The sequence below is a fragment of the Melitaea cinxia genome, chromosome 10 (genome assembly GCF_905220565.1).
Source record: "Melitaea cinxia chromosome 10, ilMelCinx1.1, whole genome shotgun sequence".
NCBI classification, from domain to species: Eukaryota; Metazoa; Arthropoda; class Insecta; order Lepidoptera; family Nymphalidae; genus Melitaea; species Melitaea cinxia.
The window spans coordinates 15,007,603-15,026,666 of record NC_059403.1 but is presented as its reverse complement, the minus strand read 5'-3'; the positions used below and the strand labels follow the sequence as shown (position 1 = coordinate 15,026,666).

The 19,064-nt window shown below is 31.2% G+C and overlaps 4 protein-coding genes across 4 annotated transcripts; 2 read left to right on the top strand and 2 right to left on the bottom strand.

Moving 5' to 3' along the window:
- Window positions 1–98: 98 nt before the first annotated feature.
- LOC123657466 lies at window positions 99–1,443 on the top strand (the record flags this gene model as incomplete). Its single annotated transcript, XM_045593009.1, has 3 exons — window positions 99–224; window positions 326–480; window positions 1,221–1,443. Coding segments are annotated over 3 exons (453 nt in total), but the record flags the coding sequence as incomplete, so codon positions are not given.
- Window positions 1,444–3,209: 1,766 nt separating this feature from the next.
- On the top strand, window positions 3,210–5,796 carry LOC123657465. The gene is made up of 4 exons (XM_045593008.1): window positions 3,210–3,291; window positions 4,483–4,606; window positions 4,962–4,988; window positions 5,682–5,796. Exons 1-4 carry the CDS (start codon window positions 3,210–3,212, stop codon window positions 5,794–5,796), a joined length of 348 nt encoding a protein of 115 aa, XP_045448964.1.
- Window positions 5,797–5,996: 200 nt separating this feature from the next.
- On the bottom strand, window positions 5,997–10,003 carry LOC123657464. Its single transcript, XM_045593006.1, has 3 exons — window positions 9,636–10,003; window positions 6,610–6,851; window positions 5,997–6,253 (listed from the first exon to the last, which is right to left on the bottom strand). The coding sequence occupies exons 1-3, from the start codon at window positions 10,001–10,003 to the stop codon at window positions 5,997–5,999; spliced, it is 867 nt and encodes a 288-aa protein (XP_045448962.1).
- A 1,048-nt stretch (window positions 10,004–11,051) lies between these two features.
- Window positions 11,052–13,277, bottom strand: LOC123657120. The gene is made up of 3 exons (XM_045592704.1): window positions 13,095–13,277; window positions 12,066–12,302; window positions 11,052–11,236 (listed from the first exon to the last, which is right to left on the bottom strand). The coding sequence occupies exons 1-3, from the start codon at window positions 13,177–13,179 to the stop codon at window positions 11,082–11,084; spliced, it is 477 nt and encodes a 158-aa protein (XP_045448660.1). The 5' UTR covers window positions 13,180–13,277; the 3' UTR covers window positions 11,052–11,081.
- Window positions 13,278–19,064: the final 5,787 nt, after the last annotated feature.

Sequence of the window (19,064 nt, the reverse complement as noted above, 5' to 3'; positions counted from 1 at the left end):
ATACACCTAAGTTATAAGGGGGGGGGGATTAAGAGGGTTAATAACATATATGGCAAAACAACGTTTGCGGGGTCAGCTAATAACTTATATATTTTTATTTTACAGGTGAAAATACAGCCGTGGGTACTTTTTCTAACATTATAACGCCTATACAAAATTTACCTAATATGGACTTGGGCAGAAAATTCCGAACACCTTGCAAAACCGGCAATAAATGTGGAAAAGTACGTGTTTCACAATAATATGTATTTTATAAAAAAATTGTTTGACTTTTATGAGTAGGGGTCAAAAGATCTCATATTGACTAGTTATTTTTAATGGGCAGGTAATCAAAAGGCTAATGGTACCAAAATTAGCTCAGCTTGAAAATACAATTATGGGCGTGATGAAGGAACTGGCGAAAATGCCACCCGGGTCACGACTTCCTGACAAATATACTAAAACTGAACCTATTAAATTGTTGCTGGATCAGAATTACAAGTAAGTTGTTTATTTAAAATAAAAACTTATAAATTAGAAAAAAAATTGATACCTACTACGATTCAGCCTGTTACATGCCTGCGGGTTGACGGATATATTCTCTACTATGAGTAACGATCGCTATCAGGTCACAAAAATAAAAACCGAGACCGACGGCCTAACGTGCTCTCTGAGGCATGTTTAATTAAATAACTACTGTTCAACTGATTTTAACAAACAGCACAATGTGTGCGTGGATTTTTTTCATATATGAAGCTTGTTATGTGCTTTAATGTGCTTTTTCAATTTTTCTATTCGGTTCGGTCACAATTTATAAACTTCTTTTAAATGTTGTATCGATTAGCCAAATTACAGCGAAATTTCATGTTTTCCTAATCTTGCGATATCTCATAAAAAATGTACGGTCAAATTACAATCTCAAAAATTATGAACGGCTCGCAGGGGACGATATTTTATTTCCAAATATTTTATGCTGTTACATTAATACCAGATTTTATTACCTGCTGCTAAGTACAGAAAAGAATAAAAATTATATTTTCACTCATTCCTATTATCAACTTATTACACTTTACAAGAAAAAAAAAAAACAAGGATATAACTATTTATAAAGCAATATAAGAGTAAAATGTTCAGATAATTTTTAAAAGTTCTTAATTCTATATTTATTTTTTAAAATATAATCAATATATATGCATATAAATTTATCAGACAATTATAAACCTGACTTTGTATAATTATAGAGAGGACGTATGCATGGACAAACTGGAGTCTTGTTTGAAAGAAGACAAACGTCGTAAACGTATCCTCAAGAAATTGTTTTTTTCAAAAAGTATTAATTCGCTACGACAAGAACTGATCGGCTACGGTGGACGCAGGCTGTGGGGAGGCGAAGGAAATCTGTTTTATAGATAGTTTATGTATAATAAAAATAAAGATTTATTAAACTGTAGTAATTGAAATATATACTTGTTTCTTATTATTTCCTTTATAAAAGTATAATATAATATATAATATAATTCATCACTTCAGCCTAGCGCAGTCCACTGCTGGACATAGGCCTCCACAAGTTTGCGTCAAAAATGGCGCGAAATCATGTGTGTTGTCTATAGTCACCACACTGGGCATCGCACCGAAGGCGCTGCTGCCCGTCTTCGGTCTGTGTATTTCAAAGCCAACAGTTGGATCCCTCCATCGGTCGGTTTTTTAAGTCCCAAGGTGGAAGTGGAACTGTGTTATTCCTTAATCGCCTCTTACTATGCTGGCTAATATATTCTTTAAATCTTTACGTAACTACACAGCAAATAAGTAAAGTATAGTTAGGGAGACTATTATATTTTATGATCTCTACCAGTTTGTTTTGAAGTAAAAGTCAAAAAGTCAAAATATCAAAAAGTAAAAAACTGACTAAACATTAATTGAAACAATTGAAATATTTATTCCAACATTACAACTGCTAAAATAAATGGTAAATATGGGTAAATAAGTTTGATAACTTCATGCAATAAATAGGACTCAAACATTCGTTTTTTTCAAGAGTAGTTTATTAGACGAGAAATTCACTAATTATCCATAAAAAGTTCGTTGTTCGAAAAACAATAATTAAAACTAAAAACTTTTCAGGAATGTACTTTATAATTACTTTAAATAGGTCTTTAATATAAGTTTCGAACCTGAACAGAATAATGAATATAACAGTACCAAATATACGAAATATTTTTTAGCGCTACGTAATAAGCGTATTTTTCCGTTAGTAGTCAAAATGTATGCTTCGTTCCGAAGGTTTATAAAAAAAGTCAAAGCTACACATGGCTACTGTCATCCTGAATTTACAAAAGTACTACTTAGGTTGTAGCAGTCAAATAGACTACATAGAGTAGGATAATATGTTTTGAAACGAAACTTGATGATTAAATGTCGGATCAAAGGGAAAAAACATAGTGAATCTTAGATTCACACGTGTGCATCTCAATTACTGACATTTACAGCGATAGAATAAATAGAATAGAATATGTATTCTTTTAAAGAAAGCTACTTTTTTTATAAAGGGTTTTTCAACAAGAACTATGTTTTTAAATAAATTTAGTCACTTATTAAAAATGAAAAGCTTAAATTCGTTTCTTTTTAATTTGAGTACATTAAAATATTCTTTAATTTAGTATGTATTTCATACAGCTAGGTCAGACATTTTTGAAGATATTGAAGATTTTCTAGTCGACACTTTTTCTTTGCAGTCTAGTTTATTATGAGGAACATAATATCTAAATCAGTTTTTTCTAAGTTATATAATGTTTTTTTGTGATTTATTTAATTGTAATATATAAAATATATGGAGCCTTCTCCTACATGGAGGAAGAGATCTATACCCAACAGCCGGATGTTACAGGCTGAATGCGAATTCGATATAAAATACACAACATTATACAACAGCTTTTGACCTTTTCAACAAAACAACACTTACACTATTATAGTCACGTGTTTCTAAACACAGCAACAAACGAATACAACAATGGAAAAGTTTGGGTCAACAAATTATATTTTGAAAACTTTAATTTAGAGGAAGTTTTGAGAACACATCTACGAAATATAAGCGAACTTACTTTTTACAATTTGTTTTTCACACATATTTGGTCACAGTCATGGTAGAGTGATTTTAAAAATAGTGGAAGGTTTTTTTTAACATACTTTTACTATATATTAATTTACTATTATTAAATAAATTCGCTTTTAAAATGTGCGAAAAACAATTAAAACTACACATTGTTTTAATAGTAATAGATTTATTGTTAAAAGGACACTTTTGTGTTGATGAAAGTAAGTTATTTGTAATCAAATTATTTAACACTCTTATTAAAAGCGACAAACCCAGCCCTGCGGTCACCAACCCGCCTGCCCAGCGTGGTGACTATGGGCAAAACACTTGAGTTCGCGCTATTTTTGGCGTAAACTTGTGGAGGCCTATGTCCAACAGTGGACTGTATAGGCTGTAATGATTATTAAAAGCATAATTAAAAATGTTTTGATTTTATTATATATCAGTGACATGAATCATCATCATTGAATTTCATTCTGTGGCTTTTTTTCTATGACAAAACACAGCGACTCCCAGTTGCGCTAGTGGTGGAGTGTTGTGAGGTTTTAGTGATCTGGGCGTTTTTGTAGTTATGAATTGGGTGTTTTTTGAAACCACGTCATAATTTTTGAGGTCAACAAGGTCTTTGAGTATGAAGCGTTTATTTGACTAAGCGTATTTAAAAAAAAAAAACTTATACTGAACTGATAGCGATCGTTACTAATGATAGCGATCGTTACTTATAGTAGGGAGTATATCTGCCAACCCGCATTGGAGCAGCGTGGTGGATTAAGCTCTGATCCTTCTCCTACATGGGGAAAGAGGCCTATGCCCAGTAGTGGGATATTACAGGCGTACGTATTAAAAAAAAAGCGTAATCTAATATATAAAATTCTCGTGTCGCAGTGTTTGTAGTTAAAATCCCCCGAAACGGCTTGACCGATTCTCATGAAATTTTGTGACCATATTGGGTAGGTCTGAGAATCGAACAACATCTATTTTTCATCCTCCTAAATGTTAAGGGTAGTCCACCCCTAATTTTTTTTTAATTTTTAGATAAATTATTATTTTTTTTTTTTATGATACAACATTAAAAAATACATACAACCCTAAATTTTCAACCTTATACGATCAACACCTATTTTTAAATAGCGTTTAGCGGCAAGACAACATTTGCCGAGTCAGCTAGTCTTATATATAAAATTCTCGTGTCACAATGTTACCATACTCCTCCGAAGCACCTGGACCGATTTTTATGAAATTTTGTGTGCATATCGGGTAGGTTTGAGAATCAGCCAACATTTATTTTATATACTCCTAAGTTATAAGGGGGGGGGGGGGGAGATTAAGGGGGCTTATAACATATATGGCAAAACAACGTTTGCGGGGTCAGCTAGTAACTATATAAAAACAATTCTTGTATTGTTTACCAGGTCTATTATTTACCGTAACACGAGCTCCGAGATATTTCGGGATCTTACAAGATCACCGTGGACAGCCTCTCTCTGTCGAGATATCTGAAGAATATATGGATCAGGATTATATAGCTACAAATAGGTTTCATTCATTTATTTTTTTCTTATTTTATTTTTATTTGACAAATAAACAGTTTAGTAATACATTAAAAAAGCAATAGAAAAATACTTTAAGAGTTGTATAATCTGTATAAATATAATAATATAATAATGACGAAGTTTGTTACGAAAGACGAATTAATTATGTTTTTCACTTTTATGCAACAAAATTATTGAGCCATTTACCACTATAGACTCGTATGTTATGGATGAACATTTAGGCAGGGATAATTAAATAAACTGAATTCTCATAAGATTAACTAGCCAGTTACTAAAAATTATTGTACTTATTTGTTACTTTAGTATGAAATAACAATAACAAAGTATTTAATTTTCAGAAAGCGACATAAAATTGACTGGAATAAGTGAGTAAAGCTTTTATTATTACTTAGTACCATAAGGGTATTTTAGTCTTTGGTATTTTACGAAAGCAAAACGGTTATAAGTTATGAAAATTTCTCATAGAATAAAATTTGCTATAATGTTTTAAACAGGCGTTTGAATCCATTAATTACGTCGAGAATGTGCTTTTTGTTATGTTGATTTTCTAAATAGTGCTAATTGTTTCACATTTTTATAAACAAATAGGAAAAAATCTTCCGTTTATCTATAATATAAAAATGAGTCGCTGAATGTGTTGCTAAGCGCAAAACTCGAGAACGGTTGGACCGATTTCGCTAATTCTTTTTTTAAAATATTCCTTGAAGTACGAGGATGGTTCTTACGGAGAGAAAAATTATAAAAAAAAAAAAATTAAATTTCCTGAAAAAGTCTAAAAACAACACTTTTCTATACTCCCATACAAAAGATTTGTGATAATACTTAAAAGTCAATTTGAACTTTAATACCATACGATAAAGTTTGTGTTAGGCGATACGAAGTTCGCCGGGTCAGCTAGTATGTAATATAACTTAACCTTCGCATAAAAACTTGTTGATTCCAAAATTAAAATGTTCTACTTTTTTTAAATAATTAAATTTTAGTACTTAAACTTTTATCTATTTATTAATTTAAAGTAAATGAATATAATAACAATATTTTGTTGATATTTGTTTTAGGAATCCGCTCGACATAGACGATTTTGATGATGATGAAACAGATGAAATAATTGACGAGAAAGATAAAGATGTCAAATTACCAAACAAATTTAACTTACAATCAGGACCCGTATGATTATAATAGTTAAGCAAGTCATATAGATGTAAAAATATCTGTAGATATGTCCACAATTAAAATTTACTAATGTATTTATATTGTTTTATTTTCGGTGGAATATATAATACTTAGATAAAAAGAATAAGACACAAGAATTTTTTTTAAAAGTTTTTTTTATTAATATAAAATTTATAAACGTACAAAATTGTAAATAAACATTATATTGTATCGTACATTTCAGCGATGCGTTGTTCTAAAGACCTGGGGATAGGTTGTACGGGCATTTTCGCCATTTCCAAAGACTCCTCAGAGTAGTCTGTAGTTTCATCGGAATACATTTCCGCTATGTGATCCTGGTATATCTTCTCGCATTCGCTGGGATGTTCACTTTTTATGGTACTAGGATGGTAGCCTATGGCTTCTATTGGACCCAGTGTAAGGTAAGGCACTTGAGTCGTTACTTGGAAATGTTTAACTGCGGAAAAATGTTACAAAAACTTTTATAAAAACAGTTACAATATGATTAAAGAGAATTGTAAAAATAAAAGAAACAAGTTTCAGTTCAAATTAGCTTCGCCGTTTTACAGAAACGTTCGAAAATTTATTCTTTTTCTATTTTATAAAAAAGAATGCATTGTAATTTTTATGTATAAAATATATAATTAAAAGTATAAAATAAAAAACTATTCATAGATAGCATCACTGCATAAAAATATCTGTCTGGAATGGTGACAAGAATGCCAACATTTCTGAGTTTAAACGCAGATCCGGCTCCGATGACCAGAAGACAAATTTAGTCTTAATAAAGATTTCCTAAGAATCATTGCTTACAATCGATATGATCAGGTATGACAACAGTGGCGACGGTTTTTGCCACTCTCTCGTCGTAGTAATCTCCCACAATATCTACTTGGTTCCCATCGTATACTTCTCGAGCTGGCGGCCGTTTGCTGCATTCGTCTTCAAAATGTCTTCTTCCTGATTTCGAGTGTGGCACTTGGGGTGGAGGTATTTCCGTTAGCGGTACAAATTTTTTGCCTACGATACCACCAACTGGTTTTACTTTTGCTAATCTGTGTAGTGAAAATTTTAAATTAGATTAATATAATAATTACACTTTAGTAGTATTTAGTACCACATATTTGTCTTTTCTCCTACTGAGTTTTCGTTCATTTTTGACCTAAATATAGTTAGTTTTTTTTATACTACTAGGTCGGCAAACAAGCGTAGGTACTGTTCATCTAGCTTATAATCCACTAACCAGCTCACCTAGCGTATAAGTTTTTGTAAAGCATGTTTACAATTCGAAAATAAAGATAAATAGGTAATAAAATACATGAAGTAAAATCACTATTGTTTTTATTTATTTTTATACATATTTTTTTTATATATCTAACCTGATGGTAAGCGATTACCGTAGTACCGTAGCTTAAAACATGCAACGCCAGAAGCATAGCAAAGGAGTTGGCGACTGAAAGAATGCATTGTAATTAAAACTCCCCCTGGAGCTTTGGTCGCCTTACTCACCAACAGGAACACAACACTGCTTGATAGCAGTATTATGTAGCTGAGATCTTTTGTAAGATCGATGTACTACCCTACTACTGCTGTACCCTACCTCAGTTCAAATTTTTATTAACAATTTTACATTTCCTTTACTTTAAGTTTCATATAGTATAAGTTTCATGTTATTTATTTTTATTTTCTTAATTTTCTGTTTTTTTTTTTTGTCTATTAACACCATTTTTAAAATTTAAATTTTTGAATTTTGAATTTTTGAATTTTATGATTTTTGATTTTTGATTTTTGATTTTTGATTTTACTGTTACTTTATTTTATTTTATTTTTACTTATTGATTTTTTTAATTTAATTTTGTTTTGTTTTTTTATTCTAAATGTTATTTTGTTGTACTAATCCAATATGGACTTAAAATCTAGTCTGAAATAAAGTATTATTACTATTATTATTATTATTATTATTATTTACTAATATTTAAAAATTACGTGAATTTACTTTTAATCGTTGCCTTTAAAAAACCTCTCTAATATATCGATGTGTTTATTATTTCAGAAAGAATATTTTTTACAGAGCAAGAAGTAAAGTAATTAGATGCTAAATTGACTTTCACGTAAAATTTGTAAGATCAAGTTTTAATGTTAATGTAGTTGTTCGTAATAGTCATTGGGTGTGTGTCGATGAATAAACAGGTACAGGTCAATAAGGACTTTAGAATCAGCACTTAACATTTTTGAATGTCATATCAAAAATTGATATGATATTCAAAAATGTTTAGAATTCCTAATGTGAGGGTAACACAAAAATAAAATCGTACATATCAGCACTTAACTTTGAAGGCAGTTAATTTTGCAATCGATATACTCGTAATAAGTGAAGATGTAAGTATGACTTGTTAATTTTGCCATTAATTTTTTTATCAAAATATATTATATAACATTATATATAAATAGGTACCTAAATAAAAAAGAATTGCTGTATTAATGTCTTGTTATACGAATCTCTAGAATTATGGAACCAATTCTGCTATTTTTAATTTTTCTAGTACTTTGTATTAAGTTTTTTTTTAAATGATAAATCTGCTTTAGATTTAAGGAAACGGCATAAAAAAATTCTGGATAAAATATATAGAAAACAACGATTATTTGAACATAATACCAATACTTAATACTTTTGCAGGTTCGCAAAACAGTACAATATTTGGTGGTTCAGTTAGTTGGTATTTCATGCAAGTATATTTTTAGATGTTGAAAAATTATTTCATATATTTTTTAGCTTGGGCCTATACCTATCTTGTTTTGATACACGTGTTGTTAATAGCAAGAATTAGAAATATAATAATATTTACTTACTTATTTATCAAAACACTTCCTCTTATTTCTAAAGTGACACCTTTACACACAATAAATATAGTAAGAAAATGTAAAAATCTCTTCATTTTGAACTATTACCATTAAAACATGTTTCTGAACGGAGTATTTAGATTAGCTAAATCTACGCTCAGGAGTATTAGCTTTATATACGGCTTATTACGTGAAGGCAGAAATCAAGTTCATTGTTTCATTCATCAATGGACCAGGTGTTTCTGCTTTTTGAATCTTTTTTGTATAATGTGGTTTTTGTAACAAACGAATTGAATGCAATCAACGTTGATTACGTTTGCCATGCCATGCTAATTTTTTGCAAATCTTTATTAAGGTACCTGCGGCAAATAAGGCCCACCTAACTTTAAAACTAAAAAACTCCAAAAATATTTTAAAATATTAAAAATAAATGGGTTCAGGAAAAAGTTTTTTTATTGAGGATGAGAATAAAAGATAAAGAGTAATATAGAAATCAGCATGGAAAGAAATATAACCATTTTTAAAAACTCTTGCCATGGGCTTTATTAAAATACCACTGTAAATTAAGGCCCAATATTAAAAGTTTCCTTTTTTATAAAATTATCAACAAAACAAAGTATTTGACATTTTCAGCTAATCATTCCAACAATTTTTTTTTAACATTAACTTATGAGATATTTACAATATGGGCTTTTTTAACTCCTAGGGTTACCCCCTAGGAGTTAAAACTCCACTTAACTTAAGCCACTTTTTAAGTTGTCACAAAATTTCTTATGACTTAAATAACATATTCTAAATCAAACTTGCAATTAGGAGCTTCAGAACTATATTCATTTAGAAATATTGTACTTTAATGATTAAGAACTTATTAGTACACAAACAAAAAAAAACATTTAAAAAATAGGTACTAATTTACTTAATGATAACTAAATAATTTCTTATCAATTTTGGTCAATCCTAGGCATTTTTCGTGGTACCATATGTGACATTTTACACACTGTCGCATATCCGACACATGATCTTCTTTGCAAGCACGGCAAAACCAAGATTCTTCTATGAATTCCAGAAATAATTCGGTTGTCATGACTTTCGGTGACATTTTTATGAAACTGCCAGTTGGTAAATTGTCACTAAATTTAGGCTTCTGCCTCTGCCCTTTAAATATTATCATTGGTGAAATAAGAGTCCCGACAGCATTGACCCAAATAGCGATTGATACATTTTCAGCATGCTCTGGTGCAATTAAATGTACTCGTCGAGCTCCTTTTTGCGCCAAAACAGTCTGTTGATTATGAATCCGGCATCCCTTTTCGTCTACGTTGTAAAGTTTTTCCGGGTGTGTTAATATGTACATCCAGTTCGTCATATAATTTTTTAACTTCTTCAAATTGTTGGCTTGCGATTGGTCTGTTCAATTTTTATGCCCTGGATAGATCCATGAACTGTGCCTTTCTTTTTGAAATTTCTGGATGCCGCTTCAAAAACATCTTCAGCCAATCTTTGCCAGCAAGGCCAACGTGTTTGTTGAAGTTATGTTTTAGCTCATATTTGTCGCAAAACATGAATGCTTGTCTACAAATAAGCTTAGGGATTAGTTGCAACACAACGTTTGCAAATCTTATGATTCTCAATTCTTGAGCTTCATTTATCATTGAAATGCGTCCTAAGCGTCTTATTATATTTCCACTTTTCAAGTGGATCCTCAGCGTACATCTAGGAATATTATATTGGTCTGCAACACCACACTGCGTCAACAGCCCTCGTTCTACAACTGCCATAGCAGAACGCAAATTTTCATGCGTCCACTTAGCCTGTCGTGGAGGCATATCTATTAAATCTGTGAGTAGAAAAAATATGTTGAGTTAGATAAGAAAGATAGGGCAATAAGGCCCATGGCCTACTCCAGTGGGCCTTATTAGCCGTTTAGCATTATTTTATAAAACCATCAATTTAGGACAAAAAAGCTCTTACTTTGGATAAAAACCATTGAAATTATATACTCTTATATCTCAAGTTTAATAAAATTATCTTACGTTATTAATTAATAGAAATTCAATCAAAATACTTACATTTATTTGTCACCAATAATTATAAATCCGAGTTCTGTAGCGTAGCCCGTCACAAATCGTTTGCTACTGTCGAGATGCCAGCGCGAACCGGCTGCAAGCTAATGTCGCGGTATACCTATCGGTCGTATGCATGTGTGAGTTAAGTTTGAATCGGAATAGAAGTATTTTAGCGCGAGTTTTCAAATGTGGGCCTTATTACACCTCGGGCCTTATATGCCGCAGGTACCTTACCTCAAAAACAAATATAATAAACAAAATCTACAATCAGACGAGTTACGCGATTCAATTTAACATTTTTTAAATTATTGTATAAAGTTTTTAATGCTAGTAAAAGTCTTATCATGTTTTTAAGGTGCATTTAATAAGAATTATAAATTAGTAATATCTATTCTTTTTTTTCTTGTAGACGACTGGGTCCAGGTGCCAGGTCTGATTGCCGCCGCAAGAGATGAGAGTGAAGCAACCTCCGTAGACAATCGGAGGATCGGTATCCGGCACGCAGATGTTATCTTGACAGAAAGTCGCTGTACCTACGATGAGTGAAAAAACAGAATTGTCATTAGTAATGTGTCAAAAGACGTAGTTAAAAATATTGTGCAGTAAGTTGACGTATCTTTTAGTAATCTGAAAGCTGAAGAGTTTATTTGTTTGTTTTTTTTTTTGTTTAATCACGCGAATCTCAGGAACTATTGATTTGAATTGAAAAACTCTTTTTGTATTGGACAGCCCGTTGCCCGAGGAAGGCTATAGGTTGTATTACAACGCGGGTGAAACCGCGGGGTACACCTAATACTCTTATAAATATAACTTTCCTAAGTCATAGAGCTTCTTTTATCTTTGCCATTACCTATCAGTAATTTATGTCTCAGTTAAATTTACCAGCTACCAGTGATAACGGTACATAAAAAACGAATTGATAATTAAATTTAGACTAATTATTTTTTAATAAAAAATGATTAAATAAGCGAAGAAAGAGAAAGAAAAACACAAAGAGTCTAATTGGTGCCTTTTAAAATGTTATAGAATGTAACAGAACCTTAATAATATTCAAAGTTATAATTTAAATTAATTATGGTTGATTCTCGACCGCTGGGCGCCCACTAGTATTAAATAATAATTAATCGCTAAATCTTTTGCTAAGCGCTAATTCGAGGGCAGCGGACCAATTCTAACCGATTTTAAAAGTTGTCTAATACTTTGTAAAAGGTTCTTGCAGAATGAAAATTTATGAAAAATGCGCAAAAATTGGAAAATTTCACAAAACCTAACGATAGTTTAAACTTTGCCTTTGATAGTTAATAGGATAACACAACGTCTGTTACCGACAGCTACCAACAGCTAGTTAACAATATTACTAACCGACGTAACCAGTAGGTCGTGCCTGACGCTTATTCTTCACATAATCGACCACAGCCTTTGACAGCGCGTAGAAGTGCTTACTGGCTTTGTATCTCATCTTAGCTAACGCAGCATCGCAGTCGCTTTTGTCAGCTCTACAGTGATATACCAGGTTCCTGGTATTAGCTTTTACCATTTCTTCTCTCAGGACTTGGTACTTTGTATCCGTGTATAGCATTTGAGCGAAGCGGACATTCACTGCAAAAGGGTATCTTTGATGATAATATTATAGATATTCTTAGTAACTGCATATATCTAATTATTTTTATTGATCGTATATTTTATTTGATAAATTTTATCAGATGTATGATCTAAAGTGGTTCCACTTCCCGACCTCAGTTCGTCCGTAATTTATTTTTCCTTTCATTTTTATATATATTTTTTTTATTTCAAAAGCTAAAAGCACTGGTCAACTAGCATAGTGTTTTTTAATACTTAAACATTAACTTATATAATAAAATATCTAATTATTAAAATATAATGGTAACGATCTAAATGCGTTTGTTTTATATAAATTACTAGCGATCTCGTCTGTCCATATCTTTTTATACGATAAGTAATCATCAACGTACCATATACTAAAACCTTCTCCGAAACATTTTACGGTATAAGAATTATTTCAATCGGTTCAGTAGTTTTCGCAGCATAACCGAACAAAAAAACTGGCTCTCCATTTATTAGAATAGATTTACTGTAGGTAAATAAATTCCATAATAAATTCTTTTTTTAGTATTTTTGAAGTGAAATTTCTTTAGGCGCATGAGGGTAAAATTTTTACGGATGAAAGGGCAACGTTTTTATCGATGGCTCTGGAACGGAAATCTAAAGCTTTAAATTTGTATAAGTATAAACTAAACTTAAAAATTAGTTTGTCAAAGAAGTTTCACTTCTGACATGTTTACTTTGTACGATCGCACTTTTTTTATAATTCTCGCAGTTTTGTGAAATAATTATGTGTATAGAAGATACATTATATCATTTTCAACTCACAACCAGCTCCAACTAAGTAACCATGTGAAAATTTTATTTGATAAACAAATAAAATGTAAGCAGGCACGACCTTCCACAGCATCATTTTACATTTAAATGTCCTTGTTAAGAATAACAATCATAAAAATAACTAAAACTTTTATAGAACAATTAAATGAAAACCATAAATGACTGCTTTGAAATAGTGATGACAAAAGTTTACTTATCGATAGTTACGTGTTTTATTCTTTACTAGCAACCCTTCGCTTCGCATGGTTGCAAAAACTATCAGTGTTCCTTTACTATATTATGCATGTCTTATATATATAAACCTTCTCATTTACTAAAGAAGATCGCATCAAAAACCGTTACGTAGTTTTAAGGATCTAAGCATATAGATAGCGGGAAACGACTATGTTTTGTGCTGTGTAATGATTAGAGTAGATATTTGTTATAGATATTTTTTTATTCAACTAGGTCGGCAAACAGGTGTACAGCTCAACTGATGGTAAGCGATTACCGTGGCTTATAGACGTCTGCAACACTATACCAAGCGCATTGCCGACCCTACCCCCAATTCCCCGCAGGAGCTCTGTAACCTTACTCACTAACAGGAACACAACATTGTTTGAAAGCAGTATTTTTTTGCTTCTGTAAGGTCGTGGTAGTACCTCCGGTCGGGCTGCTCTAGGATTCCATTTCCCATATTAGGCACATCAATATTCCTTGCAAGTACTAATGTTGGTTAGTAGTAATTGAAGTTACGTTAAACCCGTCATTTGTAAATATAAATAATGTATTATACAATAAAGTAAATAAATAATAAAAATTGTCTCAAATTTGAACTTAAAATACCTCTTTTGATGGAAACGAGAGATTCTCAAAGCGTTTGTTAACATTTACTGAGACAATGCAGTGAAGGTAAGTTATCCTGACCAATTAACAATGGACAAAGTTGCAGTACTTCAAACAATGAAATTCCTTAATTACCGGCCTTTGACAGGGACAAGAGATAGACCGAATTATAATCGCATTTCACGCTCTGTGCACAATTTACCGTAGCCCTGTTTATGGAGGCTGATTTGCCACAGTGTTCTGTATTGTGAGAATCGACGGGATTTGAACCATATTTTATTTTATTTATTACTAGGCTACTTTTGTTATTATTTTTAAACCACGCGGACGAAGTCGCGGGCACAGTGTAGTATATATATAAAATTATGAATGATTGAATATATATCCTTTCCATAAATGTACATAGGATATTCCTTTACAAGTTGTAAATGATGAAATGGTTATGTGTAAAATGTTAATTTTTTCGTTTATCCACACTTTTTTTAGGGCACAGCAGGAATGTCCTGCTCAAAATATGGAGCAGCCCGACTGGGGTAGTACCTCGACCTTACAGAAAATCACAGCAAAATAATACTGTTTTCAAGCAGTATTGTGTTCTTGTTGGTGAGTAAGGTGACCAGAGCTCCTGGGGGGATTGGGGATTGGGTCGGCAACGCGCTTGCGATGCTTCTGGTGTTGCAGGCGTCTATAAGCTATGGTAATCGCTTACCATCAGGTGAGCCGTATGCTTGTTTGCCGACCTAGTGACATAAAAAAAAAAACTTCCACTTCAGCCTATCGCAGTCTACTGCTGGACATATGTCTCCCCAAGTTCACGCCAAAAATCCCGGTTTTCCACAATCTTCACCCAGCCACCACCGGCAATCTCACGTAGATCGTTAGATAAGATTTTTATTCAATTTTGAGTAATTACGCCAAAATAAAGTTGTATTGATATACTCACAAATTCGGACATTAATGGAAAATTCGAATTAATACATTAATAAATAATAGGTATTCTTTTTATGTGAAATCTAATCGACTGCTTTTATATTTTCTTCTCTCGCTTTTCAAACATTTGAAAATTATTTTGTAGGGTATACTTATCAATAAAAAAATTGCAATTACAATATAATAAGAAATTATGTAATGAGCTAATCTTGGATTTGCTTGTCTAATGTGAAAAATGCTTTTTTTTGTAGAAAACGTGCTTAAAAGATCACATTAATATCCTAAATAAGCTTACACGTTATTTTTTTTATAATCGAAAATACGATAATATGAACATATTAAAACGAGAAATGACAGGTGAATTTACTCATTATACGTATATTAATTTTTTTTAGAAATAAATTATTCAAATTCAATAGCAGTACTTTCTAGACGATTGTTAGTCTATAGAATAAATATGGCCACAAAGGGCTGTGCACGCGTGATATCAACTGAGTCTATCTATTATTATATTGCAGTTCTTACTCTGGAGTCGACACTTTAAATGAAATGATCGATATTCATACTGTACAGTACTAAACTTAGGCGGCAGTTAAAAATACTAAAAAATATGTTTTATTTTATTGTTTACCTAGTTAGTATCTATACTTTAATTTACTAGTCAAACGCAAGACGGAATATTTAACGTGTTTTTTGTTGATCATCTGAGTTTTCGATATTTCGTGACTGTAGCAAACGGTATAGTTTAGATTTACGATAATATTACGGCAATAATAATGGTGTTACTCTATTAATAGTTTTAAAAGTCAAAGCTGTTTGAAAACTATTATTTTAGCATTGACAGGTAAAGATTACCCAAACTAAAAGAGTTTTTACTAATTATTTTTATAATATTTATAACTTTAATTCTAGAATGCCAATTAGTTCACTATACCTATTAGTTCTTGTAATGAAATCGTACATTTGAATTCAAATCCAAGTTGGCTCAAAGCGAGTGTAATTTTCCACATTCCAGATACTTCAATAATTCTACCATATATCTAACGCCTGATATCGAAATGCACATAACTCGATGAAATACTCAAATACACACATTAATCGCCTTATTAAAGATTAAGATATAATGTCGCAATTATAATTTGTCAGTTTAAGCTATGCCTGGACGTATGAAATCCACTTTTGCAATTCAATGGTTAATTTATTCGATATATTGCAGTTATAAATATTGGCAAAGGAAATTAACAACTAGTCGTGAGTGAGGTATGTCAGAAAAGATATTGTACTCTTATTTATAGTGTCCTTATACGTTATAAATTATGAGAAGCAGCCAAAATGGCCGAATACTTTTTAATTATGTGTTAAGGTGTGCGGACAGTCACAAAGCAATGTATTAAATTCAATTTATTTAAACCCAGAAGTGCGTATTACGCAGAAAAGCATGCACTAATTGAATAACAAAATAATACATCAAATCCTTATCGCGCCATTGTTGTTAGATATTGTGGCGCCAATTACAAATAACTAACCGATTCAGCTTTATTGTTCCGGACTCGGGGATAAAATTGTGATGGTTGTGTAACTAGGTCTTTATTTAGGTCGGAAACTAGATAATGTAGTTAGAATTATTTTCCATAATATTGTATGCTGATTCATATTTTATCATGTAATTGTTTTTAAAACTAGTTAAGCATATTAGTAAGGTCAAACTTAGTTTTTTAAGGAATTTACGTTATGTTAGATTTGGTTCAAAAGAAAAAAAAAAAATGGCTTCAATCCTCAATTGAATAATTATTTTTTGATGTTGTTGCCATGGTAGCCGTACATAGTAAAACTAGCATTTTTAGTTAGTGGTGATAAAAATTATTCTATTTTAATTAGTATTATATGTATTAAAAAAATGCTTCGTTATAATTCTTATATCTTCAAAGCATAGAACAACTTCCAAATTGAGCATTTATTATTAATGCCACAGTTCAAAGATTAGTCAAACAGATAGCCATTCACCGACATGTCGAATAAACGTATTCAGATAAGTAAATACTAATTTATTACAATCCGCTTGCATATAAATTATAAAGCGTTTTTCCTTACAGCCGAGCGAAATTCGTGCCGCTCTAATGGGGTGAGACGGTTATCGCCGCCATTGTTACCGCTATTAGACGATAGGGGGCATCTTATAACCGTATTGTTTTAGCCAATCGCATTCGAGATACGGTGCGAGCATTGCTGGTAACACGGCGTACGCGCGATGCGGCGGCAATCGTTAAAATTAACGATATTGGAATATAAATTTTATTTTAGTTATAAAAATTAGGTAGGTGTTACCAGTACTATAACTGAAGACACAAAATAAAAAAATATTAATGTACTGGATACTAGCAAGATTTGAAGGATTCAGGTACTAATTTACTCGCCAGAATGAAATAAGGAGATGAGATCCTGGTAGGTATTTATCAAATAACTTTTATCAATATCTTCTAATTTTTTTTTATTTATGACAAAATTTAAAAAATTATACAAATAACTATTGATAGTTTTTTCAGTTTTCTCTAATAATAAGTACGAATAAACTATTCTATAAGTACAGGCTTGGATAGTACTTAGTAGTGTACTCGCGTACCCGCATGATTCGGATGTACTCCCGGCTCAAAAACCGACAAATGAGTTTTGGAACGAAGTTCCTTACGGCAGGCTTGACATTTGACTGGGCGACCGAACTGAAAAAAATGTGATACTAAAACATACTAAAACCATAAGAAAAATATATAACAGAAGTGACGTAATATCAGTCACACGACTGCTTAATATGACGTTTGTAAAACTAAAATATTATTAGTAAACTTTTTAAAATAGTTTATGTAATTTTATACTGTCGACAAAAATAAATAAAGACATGTTTTTTTTTAATTTCAATTAATAGTTTGAATTATTATTATTATTATTATTATTTTGTTTGATTTATTTTATTTTACGGTAAGTATTTGTTATTTTCTAAAATACTAAATTTCCTAAATACTTTTATGTACTTAATTAAAAACCAATCGACAAAATTAAAAAAAAAAAATTAAGAACTAGAAAATATATGTAAAAGTCGACATTTTTTTTTCAAATTGTGTTGCCTCTATACTGTCCGAAGGAACTTCATTCCTACCTGGTGTCCCGTGACACCACTGAATTTTTGCTTACATTTTTTTTCGTATAACTTATAGTAAATACAATTAGGAGTATTTTAAAATAAGACCAAGTTTTATATTGGCCTTATTTAAAAGATAAGACATACTATAGTTTATTGTTTAAATACACTTCTATCACCTTATCCGTCAGTTGTTTCTATTCGCAACCTTTGAAAACGAAAGTGTTAGTTAGTAAGTCCTAATAGTCTGTTTTGCGATACTTCCTGTTGATAAAGCCTATCAATAACCTATGTGCGAGATAAAAATTATAAGCAAACGGTGAAACAGGCCCCTAATCTCTGTATATTTCTATTGTTTCTATTACAATCTATTCAAGAAACGCTGATTGGACGATCGTGTTTTGGATTAATGTTCAGTAAAAATGTCAACAATGTCAATTGGAAACATGTAATTTGTAATAATGGAAATGTTTATCATTATCAATACTAATCTTTTATAGAGTAGAATCTCGGAGGACTAGTAGGAAGACATCATGTTTTACAATAAAAAAAAAAAAAAAAATACAAGTGCTAGCCATTACGTTGTTTTATATAACTATACTGTTGATTCATAATAATTTCAATAACAGATTTTACAAAAGGAAATAGCTACAATAATTACCTATTATATACGCACAAAAAAGATAAAAAAAAATCGATGATTTTTTTTTGTAACTCATATTATATTACCATTCCATAAAGATTAAAAAATATTTTTATTTTTTTTCTTTGTATAAAATAATTTGCAAGCTAAACACATTTATCCAATTGTTTTATTTATATTGATACTAAAGAAGTGCCTCAAATTATTACACAATAATATCTATTATTAATATAATATGCAGTTAGTTTTGTACATATCTTCTACAATAAGTTGAGAACAATGGCGGTCTATTCGGCTGGGTTAAGCCATCGATTACATTCCTCACGCTTAAGGTAAGAACAGGACCTATTACCTCTATGTCTCATTTCTTTAATACTTAGTCGTTGCTTGCTAATTGCAAAAGGATTTCGATTATACATTTGAGATAAAT

Excerpts from the sequence above, each read along its gene's own strand:
- LOC123657465 (XM_045593008.1), top strand. The coding sequence starts at position 3,210 with ATGTGCGAAAAACAATTAAAACTACACATTGTTTTAATAGTAATAGAT. Across the intron at positions 3,292-4,482 it reads ACACTTTTGTGTTGATGAAA|GTCTATTATTTACCGTAACA; the intron begins GTAAGTTATTTG and ends ATTGTTTACCAG. Across the intron at positions 4,989-5,681 it reads CATAAAATTGACTGGAATAA|GAATCCGCTCGACATAGACG; the intron begins GTGAGTAAAGCT and ends TATTTGTTTTAG.
- LOC123657464 (XM_045593006.1), bottom strand. The coding sequence starts at position 10,003 with ATGACGAACTGGATGTACATATTAACACACCCGGAAAAACTTTACAAC. Across the intron at positions 6,852-9,635 it reads CATGTGTCGGATATGCGACA|ATTAGCAAAAGTAAAACCAG; the intron begins GTGTGTAAAATG and ends TTCACTACACAG. Across the intron at positions 6,254-6,609 it reads CATACCTGATCATATCGATT|TTAAACATTTCCAAGTAACG; the intron begins GTAAGCAATGAT and ends ATTTTTCCGCAG.
- LOC123657120 (XM_045592704.1), bottom strand. The coding sequence starts at position 13,179 with ATGATGCTGTGGAAGGTCGTGCCTGCTTACATTTTATTTGTTTATCAA. Across the intron at positions 12,303-13,094 it reads TTACTTAGTTGGAGCTGGTT|TGAATGTCCGCTTCGCTCAA; the intron begins GTGAGTTGAAAA and ends ACCCTTTTGCAG. Across the intron at positions 11,237-12,065 it reads ACGACCTACTGGTTACGTCG|GTACAGCGACTTTCTGTCAA; the intron begins GTTAGTAATATT and ends CACTCATCGTAG.